General features: G+C 34.4%; 1 protein-coding gene across 1 annotated transcript in view; it reads right to left on the bottom strand.

The window, feature by feature from the left end:
* Positions 1-376: 376 nt before the first annotated feature.
* Positions 377-17,964, bottom strand: part of LOC117116053 (leupaxin-like) — a 36,239-nt gene continuing 18,651 nt past the window's right edge. The window contains exons 2-9 of the mRNA XM_033259998.1: positions 13,999-14,150; positions 13,041-13,299; positions 12,351-12,459; positions 9,696-9,927; positions 8,523-8,729; positions 7,902-8,075; positions 7,036-7,266; positions 377-5,473 (exon numbers count right to left, since the gene is read on the bottom strand). Of these exons, the coding sequence (XP_033115889.1) occupies positions 5,207-5,473; positions 7,036-7,266; positions 7,902-8,075; positions 8,523-8,729; positions 9,696-9,927; positions 12,351-12,459; positions 13,041-13,299; positions 13,999-14,150 (1,631 nt within the window). The 3' untranslated portion in view covers positions 377-5,206. The remainder of the gene's footprint in view (positions 5,474-7,035; positions 7,267-7,901; positions 8,076-8,522; positions 8,730-9,695; positions 9,928-12,350; positions 12,460-13,040; positions 13,300-13,998; positions 14,151-17,964) is intronic.

The following is a 17,964-nucleotide window of genomic DNA, read 5'->3' as shown; positions in this document are numbered from 1 at the left end:
ATTTTACCCGACGAAAACATTCCCTGACAAGTAACATCTCCCTAAAGGCAAAAAAACATAAGGGGATCTGTTCAATCTCTTGCCCTGGGCTACAATAGCCATCTGTGGCAACCTTTTCAAGATGATGAAAAACAAGTCTTGGTAGATTGACAGCGACGTTGCATTTTAAGTGATAAAAAATGTTTTGTGGTATAAATTTGCTTATATTAAATAGATTAAAAATATAAAAAATTAGAAATTATGTTCAATGCAATTGTTTTTGAAGATTAATTTCTACAAGAGATTTTGTGCACAACACAATCTACAAGTCATATTAAACAAAAAAATAACCCCCCCCCACCAAAAAAAACAAAACAAAAACATACTGTACAGAAAATTTGCAAGATATCAAGACATTTATTGTACGAAAAACGAATGAATAAAATTAGAATGTTGTGATCTCCTACCTCCTGTACAAACTATTTTAAAAACATCCATATAGAGCATATACTCAATTCCTTACATACTCACATTGTCATTGAGTTCTTACTCAAACTGATCCAAATTTAGCTAATTTCACATGGGTTACACATATATTGAGTTCATGTTTAAAATGAGATTCAAATCATACTCAAAGGACAGCGCTTTCAAGAAAATCACATCAGTCCTATGTGTGATGGTAAACTATACTTTGCATAATTACATTACTATTAGTAATATACATTAATTACTTTGTGTATATATGTGTCCTTCCCCATGAGGCAACCATGAGGCAAGTCTATTGCGATATGTCTCATGTCTGCACATAATCATTTTACACACTCAATTTGTGGCGATAAAACTCAATGCGAAATAATTTTACTGATACAGAATTCACATCAAACTTCATTGGCATAATTTTTGATGGCTGAATTCAAGACAAATGCAATATATATTGTTTATAATTATTTTGTAAAACTTATGACTACTTTTGACACTTTTTAATTTAGCATCAATTTCAACAACTTTCAAAATTTATTCAAAGCTGTTTTTATTATGAAACACATAGCGCCTCTATAAAATATTCACAGTACAGGTATGTATGGTATGAAATAAATATTTCATGGCATCATATTGCATGGAATTTAAGCCCAAATTTGTAATGTGATTCAAAGTCTATTCATTTAAATCTATCAATATTGAAACACTGTTAGTTAATATGTTAATACAATTTTTTTGCGCTTTCACACAAAGTTATAATTCATTTTTTAATATGTTGTTAAGGGATATAAACAGCGAATACTGATTCTGTTGTATATGACATATATGTTTAAGTAGTAATAAAGATGAGAACATCACTTTCAATTCTGTAAATATTCTGGAAATGTATTAAGTTCAAAATAGAACAGTAATGCCTTGCATTACTTTATTCAGTGTGCTGTAATGTTTTTATTAACACGTTGGTTGCCAGCGACAAGTATACTAGCCCCACAGGGTGTTGCTGAGGGCGCCGGGGACGAGTATACTCATTAAAATCAGGTTAACATTCTAGCGTTTATTACTTCTTTGTTATACGTTGTAGAACCGCAGACTCAACGGCTGGTAGTTCGGGAAGATCCACATAAATGATAACATACAAATGATGAATGTACATTTGTTGTGTTATGTTGCCGGTAGTACACTCGAGCGGTGCAAGTGTGGGTGCCCTTTGAACTTATACCAACCCATGCAAAAAGCGGACGAGATAACTCGTACTTGGCATTGTCAGCAAAAAAGTGCTGTCACAGTGCCATCAACCCTAATATTTTTTTTGTCTGTACATGTAAACTTGTTTTTGCACACTGGAAGGAACCTTAAAAAATGGTCTGGCAGTCAACGTGTTAAACTTCTTCTTTTGACTGTCATTTTGCTAGTCTGTAAAGTGCTGTTGACTATATAAGACAATCTCATGTATTTGAAGGAACATTGCTCACTACTAGCACCAGTGCTAGGAAAAACTGTTGCACACTATGAATGCTGGTACATAGTCTAGGTAAACTGTTGCACAACAGATTGTTACCCAGCCTAGAAAATTGTTACACAACATAGTTGAAGCATAAATAACAAGAATTATATTCACTTCACAAAGCACCAACAAAACAGAGGCCTGCAATGAAGACATGCTTGCATTTTAGAGGCCCTCAATAATCTGTCATATGAGGAATCGCTTTAACATATATCATGAATAAGAAGAGAAACCGAAAAATAAATTCACATTACCATATCTTATAATATCTAATTAATATATAGATATCATAATAGTGGCCCCTATTGGAAGCACATATAGTTTGGCCAATATTGTGAAAATTATACAAATAAAACACCTACTAAAAATTCATTCATTATTATTCACAATATCAAAGCATTATTAGTTATCATTAATACAACAGAATATAAATAACATAACATAACTATAAAAAAATATTCATTAGTATAAAGATAATTTAACACCTGGTTAGTTATGAATTTCCCATACTTATTAATAGACTTAAATAATGGATTAAAAATTACCATCATTCACATGACATACGGAGTATTGTCAATTTTAAAAACTATAGGTATTTTATTTTTTTGTCAATTTAAGTTATCTATGCACTAAACATGACTGACCATGCTCAAATCTAACATTATAATTATCATTAAGTCTGTGTAATGACCTACGACCTACACTTTGCATCATATTTGTCATCAAGAAAACCCTTAAAAAGTCCACAAATATCCACTTTGCAAAATTTTCATACACAACACTGAGAATTTTAAAATTTCTTGTTCTCAACAGCTAAATTATTATTATAAAAATCTAAATTCTTAAAGAGTTTCTGCAAGTTAAAAAGGGTTGTGATTAGGAGGATGAGGGGATTGCGTAGGATAGGAGGGAACAATGCATTAAAGCTGAAGACTGCTGCAGGTTTCAATACAAGTCTGAATAATTGATACATGTTTCAATTTCATGAATCGGTTTCTCTCCTGAAATACAAAATCATTCCTTTCACTTTTGTCAACATTAAAACATACTTCGTTTTCTACAAAACTTTTTTTATACACATACAGCACTTGCGTTTAACATTGTTTTTCAATCAGCACACTAACATGAAACATTTGCATAAAAAGAACATTCAAACTTGAATAGAAACTTTGAAATATAAACTAATACATGTCAAGGGTGATGCAATAATTATTATTCCATTTCACTCTGTCAATCAATCAATCAACCACTGAACCATCAATCAATCAAATTATTGCTATAAATGATAAATCATTATACGTTTCACCAGAAAAATATATTAGTACAGTATTATATATAAAGAAAGTATATATTTAAAGATCCAATGGAAATTACCTTATGGGCTTTACTGCATTATCCTGCAACATTACATTTTTAGACCTATATTACTTTCTCCTCCAATTTTCATACAATTCATTGTATTAATCATCATTGTTTTTCAAACCCCAATCAAATCATGTTCATGTATGATTTATTATAAAGTAAATGAATTTTTTTTGTTATTTTTTATCAATAACCCATCATATATGTCTTGCACTAAATAATGTACAAGATAACTTATACCGAATAAACGAATACTATCAATGCGGGTTAAAATAGAAGTTTAAAATCAGGAAGAAATGACAATGTTTATGATCATCAATTTGTAATTTTTCATAATGATAATACAAAATATGATACTGTACATAAAAAGCATAGTGATTGCCAAATATATTTTATAAAAATATGTTAAAAGCTGCTAAACAGCTTCAGCCCATACTATCAACAGAAACATATTTTACTGCAAAGCTTGGTTTCCTTAAAATCGCTACAGTGTTTTCAGTGCAAGCGTTACTGTGAAGAAGTCCCCGACACAATTGGGGAGGCTCCCTGATTCGACCGAATCCATTAGCATCACTGGAACCTGTCGACGATAGTGTTTAGCGATCGATGTATGGAATCCAAGCTTAACATAGAGCCTCCCACAGCTTAAGGCTGTAACCATCAATGGTGAAACTTAATTAAGAGCACACTTTACACAGAAACACATGTTTCTAGGCTTACTACATAAAATGTTGACTTCCATTAATTGTTGTTTTATTATAAAAATGATATTGGAGCGGCTGACACTCGAACTGTTAATGTTACACTTATGCACATAATACATTCTAACTGTTAGTTAACTAAGATTGGCTGATCGACTGTAAATCTAAATGAGTAATAAAAAGATGAATTGTTGAGGTGCGAGTCAACAATAAATTACAGATGATGTGCAAGCCACTAAGTATAATGGAAACAGGAATTAAAAATACAACGAGAACTTTACAGTTGTAGAGAGAACTGCATATTTGTAAGGTAAAGTACCTTTCTGGGCTGTCAATCAAACTTAACTGACCAATCAGGGCCAGGAATACTCACATGTATAACAAGAGTACATGTTGTCCCACAAACAGATGTGTTTGCATACACTGATCTCTACTATAATAGCTGGATTGCTCATTGGCTGGTTTTAGTGAGGCCACCACCGCCATGTTGGGAGGCCTAAGTGACGTATCATTTTAGACAAGTTTCTTTTGGCATTTGTTTAAATTATTGTTAAAAATAACGATTCTTGCAAAACTTTCTAATAATAAATTTGAATTTAAAGTAATTATTATTATCAATAGATAGATGATAATAATCATTACTTTAAATTTGAATTTAAAGTAATGATTATTATCATCTATCTATTGATGTGACTTTTTATGTAAGAAAGCGCAAGCGAAGTTATTTGCGTTGTTAGGAATTGATGTCACTATAACAATGTGACTTCGCTTGTGCTTTTGAAAACTGCATAAACTGTCGCATTGAGTGGTTAGATGGTTTGAAAATAATTCCTACGTTAAAGTAAAATTTATTATTGAAAAGTATTGCAAGAATCATTATTTAAACAAATGCCAAAAGAAACTTTTCTAAACTGGTACGTCACTTAGGCCCCCAACATGGCGTCGGAGGCCTTACTTTTGTCTGTACCAGGATTAGCCGATGAGCAATCCAGCTATTATATTAGTGATCAGTGTTTGCATATGATTTAACACTGACATTTTGTGAGACCTTAGCAACAATATTCAAGAGGCAGAATTTAGTGGGAAGATCCATTGCAGAATACAGCCTTAGGAATAAATATAACGTTAATCTATGTTTCTGTAATTAGCACTAATAGAAACCTTATAGAGGTCTAGTGTCTTAGCTAAACAACTTGGTAAAGCAAGCGTGACAGTAAGGTTTGTCATTCTGTTCCTTGAACGTGCCTTTATTGAGCTGCTTCAGGCAGTACGCGCACGAAAAATGCTCCGGGTGGAACTTCTTTCCCATGGCGGTGATACATCGCCCGGTAACAGGCATCTTACAGCCGGCACAGAGTGAGCCACGCACCGCGTGGTAATGCGTCTCGCAGTATGGGATACCATCGTGATCAAAGAAACTACCTCCATTAAAAGGCATACGGCATTCCTGGTAAGATACAGAAAAAAATTACTTAGCTTTTGTTTTAAATACATACTTTTTTCTTTGAGGTAAAAAGCTTAAAAAATCTAATTCAATGATTGGACTGCATGCTATAAACTTTCAATTGAAAACTAGAACAAGGAAGAATTTCCCTTGTCCACTGACAGACATATAATATTTTTCCAATATTCTTTTTTCATAGACTGGTTATCAACTGAATAAATACAACTATTTATTATGCAATTATATATTGGAGGCTGAAGGGACCATTATTGTGTGCAAAAATTTCCTGAAGCCTGCAGGGCAGAAAGCAATTTTTAAAGAAAATAATGCCTCCTAAATGTAGTCCCATATTCATGATTGAATGCAGGGGAATGAGCTGTTAGCTCATCGCATTAAGCCTTAGTAGTGTTTGGTAGGGAGGCCAGTTCCTTTCCACGCTGCCTTTATTCCTCCCCGTAGTGAACAACCAGGTACCCATTTATACTCCTAGGTGGAGAGACAAACGCACGTAAAGTGCCTTGTCCAAGGACACAAGCGAAATGCACAGCGAAGGTTCGAACCCCCGACCTCGAAGTTGAGAGACCGAAATGTAACTGCTGCGCCAACCGCTCCCTCCTTAGGCTTCTATTTTCTATAGGGTCTGAAATATGACAGTAATTGCTTATAGTCAGTCACCCTGTCTTATGTATTTAGGCTACTATGTATAATCAAACTTCTGGTTGCAGAGAATGGTGTACTGTAAACATTATTCTGAATTACTCCAGTGCTGCCTTCCCTTTTCAGTTCTTTTATAAAGTCAATCAGCATACCTCATAACTATAATATGGCATTTGATGCCTTGCCTAAATGAGGCAAAATGGCTAAGTTGTAGTAAAAATTGAAATTCAAGTTATTGGTATTTTCAGGTACCTGAGTATGTGATCTTTAAAATTAGGTGTCATTCATTCAAACTGGACATTTCAAGCCTAAGTTATTGGAAAGTGAAAGTACAGTACTCTTAGGGTCAAGATAAACAGGATTTTGAGTAATTACCTTTCAAAGTTATTTGTGCATACATTGTTTAATAGAATGAACTTTCAAAATAACATTAAATAAACAATTTGTTAACCACTTCCAGAACTAATACTTTGGGACATGATTAATAAGACATTAAACTGTTGATCTATAGTGAAATTTGGATTTTTAGGCAATTTTTTGAGCTCCCATATTTTATAGCTCATTTACACAATACTAGACTGTGCAACAACTTAACCATTTTGCCACAACATGCCTCAAATGGTCTAGGCTCCAATGTGCTAAGCGATGTAGAGCAAGATTTGTTAGGTTTGCTGTGTGCATTCAGAGCTTGGCCGAGCAAGGAAATTCTCATCGCGATGTAAAACAACCCCAGCTTTGAGCTCTTTGCACACAAGATTAAAAAAAGCAGGCACTACATCGAATTCGTGCCTGCTTGGAGATTGGAAAATTATCTGCAAATGAAAATTATGATGTCACGACTGACTTATAAAGGGAAATAAAATTGCTTAGCAATTCATTAACATAAATGAAGTAAAATTTATCCTTACCCCACACACAAAACATTCAGGATGCCATTGGGCATTGAGGGCAGTCATGTAGTTTTCCATGATGGCTCGATGACACCCTCCACACTTAGGTGCAAACATGTCAAAGTAATCTTCCCTACAGTACGCTTTGCCATTCTTCTCATGGAAACCATCATCTCCAAATGCACGCCCACACTGAGCACAGAAGAAATGCTCTGGATGCCACGTCTTATCCAATGCTGTCACACATTTCTACAAAAAAACAAAAAAAAAAAGAAAAAGGTAATTGGAACGCATTATAAACATTGCCATTGTCATCATTTTCAGCCAAGATCAGTTCACGTCAGGAGGAAAGCCTTTGAATGTTTTCCTAAATGTCTTAGTTGTTCTCAGGAGTTCATATATCTCTAGTACTATTGCTCTATTCTGTTTTCCTTTGTATTCTTTTTTGCCACCTGTGTGTCAAGATCAATGGCAGATGCAGGAATTTGAGACAAAGGGAAGGGGGAGGGGGTGTCCAAGGAGGAAGAACACCTCAGCTCCACTATGGTTTGGGCTGAGTCAAGAAAATCTATCATTATGGCTGGATATGGCACTATCGGATTTGAATATCCTTTTATTTTATTTTTTCTCCATTTCTCTTTTATAATTTTGAAAAATTGGGGTGGGAGAGTGGGCTTGTGCTGCTCTTTATTTTTTATCCATTTCTTCACTATGGAGCTTAGAGAAGTTGTGGAAAACTTACCAATAAGATATATATTATTAATAACGTTTTTACCTCTGCATTCCCCCTTAAAGATCACGCCCGTCACAAGCATTGACCAAGTTATTAACTTTTAGATAAGAATGTAATAGACAAACAGCTTAAACAATAACAGCCCACTTACATCAAGAATAGGACCGTTGCAGTAGCCGCATCTCGGTGAAAATAGGTTATGGTAATCACGTTCGCAGAATGCCACTCCATCTCGCTCAAAAAAGTTGCAGGAGCCTAATTCCTGATGGCAGTGACTGCAGGTGAAGTGTTCCGGATGAAAAGTCTTCCCAAGAGCGGTCACAACCTGTAACACAAGATCGAAGAAAATGTAATATTATAGGAGTGATGTTTTGCCCTACCTGACGTGCTATCGTACCGACTACTCAGTACATCCCCATATACTTTAGAAAAACGAAAAGAAAAAAATTTGCAAGTGATTCGGATGACCGAGCTTGCGCTTGGTGACTTGTGTTGCATCCGATCCCCAAGTAGCAGCACGTACTGCAAATTCTATATCGATGTAAATGTAATATTGTTAATTAATAATAAAAAATATATATAAACACTTCTATTGCATCAATTAAAAATGTATGTATGCCTGGCTAATAAGCATCACCCATAATTGCAATTATATTTTTAAAATATATTTACAGCCTGTTTTATTATCATTAATAAAAAATTTCATATTGTTAAAAAATGTTAATTTTCATAATATATTGTGAATTTCCAATTTACAATTAACGCTAAATACCTGTCCGACAATAGGCTTGTTGCAAGCAGCACAGTGACCTTTAGCTACCGTGTTGACCCCTTGTCGACTCATGTCAGAATCCAAATGACGCAGCATAGAGTCAAGCTGATTGCTAGGGTTATGCTCAATGGATGCTTGCTGAGAAACTGGGGCTGTTTTCATGGGGTCATGGGCTTTCGTATCAACTACTTGTGGTATATGATTCATCTGAAATAAAATAGTTTCATAATATTATGACATGAAATTTTACAAAAAAAACTGGGTCAAATGTAAGTACTATACAAGGTAGACGGTTAATAAACAAAATTTTTTACATATTTGTTGATTCTGTAGAAAACACATATAGATTATTCACGTTCAACCATTTTATCCACTGACAAACCATTGATACCAATTTCTAACGTAATTATGTTGTATGTTTGTTTTTCTTTGAAAAATTTTAATTGATTAAATGTGTGTTCAATAACTTATATAATGCTAGTTTTTGTGTTTCTAATACATTATGATGGTAAATTATTAGGTTTTGAAATGCCTATTCCAGAAAGCCTATTCCAGAAAGCCTATTCTAAACCATTAAGATTATAAAGTCATTCAGGCGGTAACCAACGTCTGGTTGACAACAAAGGGCGCCACCTGGTGTTGGGGTGACACAACTGTTGTACTCTATAGAATGATTGAACTAAGCTTTACAGGCTTTTGGGATATTTAAGAATATGTTCACCTGTTGTTGAGATAAGTGTGCTCTTTCTTCATTCCCAAGATAATAATAACTATATCCAGGATTTATGAAGTGCTAATGTCAAAAGAACCTCTAAGTGCTGTACATAAACCAATCTGGTAGGTACAGGTATAGAAATATCCATGCATCCTTGAAAAGATGAGTTTTAACAATGGTGTATCTAGGGGTATTGAAAATGGGGGGAGGGGAAGCTAATGGGGAAGTGTGATGGGGAGAGTGCAAAAGTAAAGTTGGGGGGGGGCTCAATGATTAAGTGGAGGGGGAATGGGCTAGTCTGCAAAATGAGGAGATATGATGTCATTTTTAACTAATTGAGCGTGAATTTTTTTGCTTAGTACATTTTCAGTGGGGAGGGTGACAGGGGTTTTTAAGAGAACTCTTAAAAATGGTCCTAATCTGTGCATGTTGTAAACAAACAAGCTGATTTAACTTACTTTGAAATCTGAAAGGGACTCCATCAGGTCATCCAATTCTTTTGTTGCAGAAGATGCCGAACGTGGAGGTGGAGAGCTGATAACTGGCGGACTCTTAAGTGCAGACTGTTGCTGCAGAGGTGAAGGTGCATTCTGTGTGTAGCTTGGTTTATTCTGGGTAGGACTTGGTGCATGCTGGTTATAGCTTGGTGACTGGGTCACTCCTCCTTGATATGGTTGAGACCTTTGCCCACTAGGAAAAAAAAATGACAAAATGAAGAAATGTATGCAAAAGCTTACACAGGTTAGATATAAAAATATGAAGTATTTATTTAGATTATTAGTGAGATATTTATATCTCTACAAAACAATGTGATGTTGTACCTTGTACTTTGCATAGTAACATTATTGCTTTAACTTGACGATGAGAGTTGACATATAATCATTGTGATGTATAGCTGGCATCACCAGAATTATAATGTAAAATAGGAAAAAAAAAGTGATTCTATTTTTACAGCAAGTGACTCGTCACTTTACTGCACAGGATGGAAGTATGCTCCAAGAACTAAGCCTCATTATTAGGTATATGGGGTTGAGTTGTTTTTATTTGGAAGAAACAAATTAAGAATTTGCAGGATTTGAACAAATGACCGTAAGATTGGACAACGAGCATCTTAACAGCTATGCCATAGTATCCCCAAAAATATATAAGCAACTAGCTTAATATAAAAGCAGTGGTCAAAATATATTAATAAACCCTAAGGAATAAAAATAGTTTATGACTTGATGAATACAAACAGCTGTTTACTTACAACCACTAGGTTAACAGTTTCCTATCAATAAATATATTTCAGTTAATAATTTAAAAAATAATTCAAAACCTCTGAAGCCCAAGAGAAGAGACACCAACATTTTGGCAAAAACCTGCTAACACTTTAAATAAAAGAGGCCTAATACTGAAAGCCAGAATAAATATTACTTATCCCCTAAGTGGCCTATACCACAAATACACCACTGGAAATCCAGGCCTAGAGCTGACTTACATGGTCATGTATACACCATCAAAGCGACACTCCTCGTAGTCCGAGTAACCCTTGCGAACGGGGAACATCTCTGTCCACCGACTGGTACACAGTAAAAGGAAATGTTTGGCTCAATCTAGGAGGCTAAACAATTATTCACCACCTGGCAAACTGCCAATATATTCTTCCCGTTTTTATTAATGGTAACGTTTGGGGTGTACAGGCAACACATGTCTACGTTGAGTAATTGCCTTTATGGTGACACATAAATAACAAACCATGTATAATAATCACAAGTAAGGTCAGGGAATAAATCAATATAATTCTTAGAAGACTGTGGCACTACATTTTTTTAATATAAGCAAACTATATTTTTGGATGACTGCCGAAGGACGACGAAAAAAATATATTTTCAAAAAAAATCTAGGGGAAGGAGAAAATAAAAATAAAATTTCTGAATCAAAAAAAGCAAGCGTGCGAGGTAAGAAAGAGTAATAGAGGGCTCCTATAGGCCTTTGCTCGTCATCCCATCAGATTCTATTTTTCGTGACAACTGGTTTGCTAAATGGCCAAAACTAAATTACATTTTTAGTTAAAATCATTAAAGGCGGGCTGTGTGTTTGCTAGACAACTTTTGGAAATTATTATATGAACCTTCGGTATTTTATAGGTTTTTGAAATAATTATCATCTTTGTACAACTAATATCATGGCACTGCCCAGAAAAATATGACATTTGAACCCACGACCTGCAAGAAAATATGGAGAATGTGGATTCGATTCCAACCTCTTTTTCCCCACTTATGCTTAATTATTGACATCTCCAGTACTCTACATCAATCATTTGAAGCATTTATCAAGCCCATGAAGAAAAAAAACACTATTAGTTGTGATTATTGCACTGTTATTGTAGAAGGATTGATGGATAATTTTATTTTAGTTGTGGAACACACCACTTACTTTAAACCAAAGAAGCCTTATTTTCACTGGAGTCCTACTGGTGGTGAATTGGGCAGTACAGTGGGAGACAATCCCCTCCCCATTTCCAAAGAGTGTACTGAGACTCCCTAACCCTCATAATAAACTTTTATATACATCATGAGTGTACATTGTCTTATGACAGGGACTGCCAATTTAATGTTTTTATGACAGTTGCTATTGCCAATCTTGTGCCGATAAAATAATTAAAAAAATATAATTCAAAAATGAATTATACAAACTAAAAGATTTCACAGTGCTTGAACATAAGTGCATGAATGCACACAACCTAACAGACACTGGTCAGTGCTATGACTACGTGGAAAGCTGACTTCCTTCCTAAATGAATCAATAAATGTCAATAATACTAAAAATTCACAGTATTAGGGAAACAATTTGGTGGAATTGGGGCAGCAGACTGTTTAAAGAGGACTTACAAACAAGCCGTACCACAAGGTCAACAATATTGTCTGTTGTCATGGTAGAGTGTTCAGTTGCTTCAGGATGGCAGCATGGATTTCTGGTTTGTATTGCTCTCTAAGTACAAACATAGGCTATATGATCAAACATTTTCTGTTATCTGACAGACAATACTATGCATGCCTTGTGCCTTGCTTTTGTTGGACGAGAGATATGTAATAATTATAAACTCACAGTTTACAATATAGTTAACTTACTTTGTCCTGGTCGACGCATCTATTTCAGTGAAGATATTATCCGTTTGTGATGGCTTTTTTGGTTTGGGAGCAGTCTGTGGTGGGGCTGGCTTGGTGGGTACTGGTTTAACTGAAGAGAAAAATAACATACAAATTTAACAGAATATCTGCAAAGCAAGATAACAAACTTCCTTTTATTAAATATGATGATGGTGATGATGATATTGAGGATATAAATAATGATAACAATTATTATACACGATAAGCCAAAAAAAAAAGCATTCTACATGTGATCAAATGGTGAGTCGATGCTAAAGCCTTAATTGGCTTATCTGACTCACTGCTCACACTAAAAGGTACTTTTATTGAGGTACATTTCAATGAACCTACATGTGTGGAAATAAAAACAATTTGAATTTTGAAATTGTACTTTTGTAATCACAAAATATTTTTGGCCTATTGATGATGATGATGATGATAACGATGATGATTATGATGATGTTAGATTATTGTTGGATCCAAGGGGTACCCTCTAAAATTTTGAAAAATAAAAAAATGGAGAGAAAAAAGGAAAATTATACAATTTCAGTTTCAGAATGCCATCCCATAATGATAATGACTTTCATTAATAAATTAGAATTCATATTAACATAGTAAATAAATGACAGCTCTAGGAATTAGTGATTTAGATGAAAACTAAGTACAACTCACCGGTTCCAATCTGTGCGGCTGCTAAGTCTTCCAGTAGGCTGTCCAATTCAGACAGATTACTAAGAGCAGACATGTTGCTTGTTGGTTGGTATGTACTATTGGCAAAGTTATTCACCGCTTCTCCCTTGTAGGCCGGCTTTGGGGGAGGGGTGCTGGAATGTGATGGCTTGAAGTCCAATTGTACTTCACTGTACAATGGTGAAGGCTGGCTGAACTGTTGAGGCTTTGAATTGAAGTGATTTTCAGGAATGTCTTGACGCTAGCATTTGTGAATAAATATTCATTTATGAGTTGTGATTCTGATAAGGAAGTACTTTTTTAAAATTTATGATCACCATATGCTGAATAGGTCACCCTGTTGAAATACAGGTATTCTAATAATTTGTACAATTCATAATATAACCAAAGACTACAGAACTGCAAGAGATCCAACTGTCGTGGTTTCGTTGGAACGTAATTCTATTTTAAAAAGTACTGCCACGAAGGGGAGTGTCCTTCAAAGACAAGCTTCTAGTGAAGTCTATTCAAATTCTAATTAGGGCGCCCCCTACCTCATGGCAGTACTTTTTTCCATTGCATATATACAAAATCAGTGCAGTCGGACCATTTGTAGTCCTATACTCTTTGATATACCCATGGAAGAATAAAACTCATTCCTCCATGATATAACAGTCCTTATGCTACTTGTATGCTTTGCTACTCATGTTCTGACCATGTAATGCCAATTACTATCAATTTCCATCTAATACAGTAACTATGCGATGACTTCTCAACAATATCTGCTTCCATTTTATATCTTTTCATCTTCAATTATTTTTCAACATATCTTTCCCATGTTTGCTTTGGCTTTCTTTTTCTCTTTTTCTTTCCTTAAATTTTCCCTTGCATGCACTGAATAAAAGTTTCAATTATTATACTATAACAGATATCAACAAGAGTATTAATTATGTAAACATACCTGAGGTTTTCTGGGTACCTGGTTACCGTTTGGAATTTCCAAGTACAATGGAGAAATCGGGCTTGGTGGGACAGGGGCAGCTTGCGACGTTGATGAAGGACGTCCTGAACTTAGCTGGGATGAAGTGTTCTGGAGTTCTTCCAGCAACTTATCTGTAACAACAAGAATAAATAAACAGGCACATCACAACAGAAGGCTTACGGATTTTTAACTTATATAAAGTTTTTGTTCATTTTCCTGTTTTAAACAGGATGCTATGATAACTATTGTGATACATTACAGAAGATGCATAATATACAGTACCCCTGGGAATAATTTCAAATACTGTACTTCCAAAGTTGCTGGTTTTAGTACAATAGACCTTTCTGCGGATTTTAAATCACACTTAACAACTGACCAATCAAAACGGGACAGGAATACGTGCATGTCTCACAGACACACGAGTTGTCCCACAAACGCATGTGTTTGCGTATGCTATAACACTGTTGCTTTGTTAGACCTTTGCAACCATATCCAAGGGGCGGGGTTTAGTGGAAATATCTATTTATCAGAATAGAAAGTGAGTGTATTACATCGGTGAGATGATACAACCCTCTAGGGAGCTATATTGACTACATACTAAATAATTGAATGTTGAAGTCTCACCAAATGAAAAACAGTATAGTTTATATTATAATGAATGTAGTGTAGTATCAATGTATGGAGTTATACTACAGTATTCCTTAGGGAAGGTACAGTATATACATACTGTATATACAGCATGTCTACATTCAGCAATCTTAAAAACATTTTAATTCATGTGAATATCCCTGTAATATTTAAGAATTGTACATGATTCAACCACCTGATGTGTATTCAAGAACAGATGCCTTATTACAGTATACCAAGGAGATATTAAATAGACTAATTTACAGTACACCTCCTTGATTATATCAGGGAGTTGCAATAACAAATTCCTGATTAAACTATCAGCTATCATGTATTTTTTTTTTATAGGTTCATACACTATTAAGTCTTCACCTAAAGTCTTGTTTGAATTGGATTATAATTTTACCAAAACAATAGGGTCACTTTGCCACTGGCTAAATCTTACTGATAATCGCATGTCACTAATTAAGTAACATTCTACTGTAGGTTTTTCCAAAGACTGTACTGAAAACTACCAAGTACAGTTATACTGTTAGGCCCAATAAAAAAAATTATTAGTTTATCACCCCCGCACGCATGTCTTCTATGGTACTGGGAAAAAAAAAATGTTTTTGAAAAAAAAATAAAATTAAAAAACATTTTTTTCCCAAATTTTATTTATTTATGTTTTTTCATTTATTTTATTAAATAGTTAGTAGATATTGTTTGTATTATCTAACTCATGTTTTACTTTGAATATCAATGCACCAGCAAACAACCCAAGGGTGATATTTGGCTTTAGCAAAATAAAAAATTAAAAAAACCCTCCCTCCCTCATCACTTTTTCTGCCCAGATAGGGTGATAAACTAATAATATTTTTTATAGGGCCTTACTGTATGTGAGAAGTCAAAAAATAAATGTTTTAAAGTAGGTCTGATAGAACACCTGTCTGCATGTAATCTAACTCTGCTTCCTGTCAGTGTGCTGGAAAATAAAACACCGTCTGCTGATTGTTGGTGGCAGTCTGAACGGATCATCATGAAAAACGATTCGTTGCGTGTGTCGTGGCCTTGCAATCGACCATCAGGCAGAGTGACTGCCCGGCTTAGGGCAAAAATGTTGCATATGCTTATGCACTTGTTAATTGTAGTCCCGCCCACCAACCCCCGGACCATTGCGGGGTAGTAGCCGGGACTGAGCCGGGGTTGTATACATAGTTGTGTCCCTGCAGTGCCGGGACATATCTATACTTTACCCATAGATGTAAGGGGCCTCAGAAGGCCCGAGAATTTGACATGTTAGATTAGCCGCGGTTTCCGGGTGTGTACGGCTGTAAGTGGCGGGGACTTAGTCGGGGAATGATGCCCCGCATTGCCAGGACTTTCACATACATGTAACCATTTTGAAAATTACATCCCCGGCTAAGTCCCCGCCGGGGGGAAGGAGGGGAGCGGGACTACAATTGACAAGTGCATTATGAGTATTCAATACCATTACACGGAACTGTATTATATTATATGTGTTTCAAAAAATCAATGCATTAAATTTCATGTATCATGAAATATGTAGCTTTTTACACGTGTAGAACAGGCCTGGGAAAAAAAAACTTCAACTGTTAAATGTATTTTTTTAATTGGTTCTGGCATCAAATGTTATATGTGTACACATATATCATGGAGAAAATATATTCAGATACTGTATGCAGCAAAAAAAAAAAAAAAAAAAAAAAACCTGCTCACCAACGCTCATTAAAAGGCTTTAGTGAGTGAAGATATAAGTCACAAGATTTACCTGACATTTGCAGAGATTAGAATTATGGGACTAGAATTAAAGATCATTAGGCCAAGTACATAAAATAATTAGTTTCTTGTCTTCATCTGCTCACTTTTTTATTTTCTTTTTTTTTTGTTTTTTGGGTAGTAGTCCTTTAACCACATTACAGTGCTAAGCACTCTAGAGTACTAAATGACATTTACAGGTACCGTATTGATTCAAATAGTGGGTGCTGTCTCACACTAATTACATTCTGCATGACTACTACTCTATGTTATAGTCTATGTAAACATTCTGAGGTTGCTATATCTAAACAATGAATGCAGTCATGTGCATGTGGTAATGTGAGACACATACATCCTAATGCTCTACCTAAACTATTGTAAGTTTTCTGTGGCAGGTACCTGTGACCTGACATGATGATGTCATAACAAAAACTTAATTATGGGCAAATCGCATACTGGTACGTGCTAGAGGTTTGGAGACCTAACATGCTATAATACAGCTTTACCAGGGAGTTGTTATTTAGTATCACTACACTGTACATCTATTCAAAAACAATAATTTCTTTTTTTTTTTCTTAAGTCAATTTTGGTCATTAACATGATAAAATGATAATCATTGTCATCATGATCAATATCGTCAACATAATCATAATCTCAATGATCATCAACATGATGATCCTCATCACAATGAAATAAACTGTCCTTAACAAAACAGTCATCAAAATAATGATCATACAATTATCATCATAATTTATTATTTATTTATTATTTATTATTATTTCAGGTATATATTTATTCAATCAGACATACAACAAAATAAGTTCAATACAAAATTACTTAAAAAGAATTACATTCAAATGTACAAATCTATATATAAAATTATTCATTATAAAAATTACTCATTACAAAATCATTTAAAAATTACAATTCTATATACAATATTATTCATTATAAAATTATTCATTCATTAACAAAGAACATTCGACAACAGTAACCTTTGGCAATAGAGATTGAATTGGAGGCTACTGGGTTAAAATAACATTACTGTACACAGGCACAACAAAAAAAACAAAAAAAAAAAAAGTAGAGTACAGATTATTTTCATGATTACCTTTCAAATAACTTTGGAAGGGCTTTTTATGCATATTGTAATTGTTTGGTTAATTTAATAGATTAAAAAAAGAGAAATTGTCTGGTATTAAACCTTGAATACTGTACAGTATGTTGCATTTAAAACATCTATTAAAACCATACTAAAATTTAGTATAAAAAAAAAAAATTTACAGTACTTAAAAAAGCAGAATATTACAATGTTTACAAACTTAGTACAAAATAAAACAAAGTTTATTTTAATAAGCAGAATAATACAATGTTTACAAATTAGCTGAAGCGACTGCAAAAAGTATTAGCTGAATATTGAGATCTTGTACCCAAGGGTATTACAGTATGCGTCATTTTTAAACTTCATTTCCAAAACTGATGGATGCTTTAATGACGAATCAGACAACATTAATACTTCGATCATTTATTCATTGGCATACAGCTTAATAGACCTGCTGC

This window comes from Anneissia japonica, unplaced genomic scaffold, assembly GCF_011630105.1.
Source record: "Anneissia japonica isolate Jap-2015-1 unplaced genomic scaffold, ASM1163010v1 scaffold199_len4679917_cov187, whole genome shotgun sequence".
Taxonomy (NCBI): Eukaryota; Metazoa; Echinodermata; class Crinoidea; order Comatulida; family Comatulidae; genus Anneissia; species Anneissia japonica.
The sequence above is the reverse complement of the archived record's forward strand: the minus strand, read 5'-3'. Positions and strand labels throughout refer to the sequence as shown.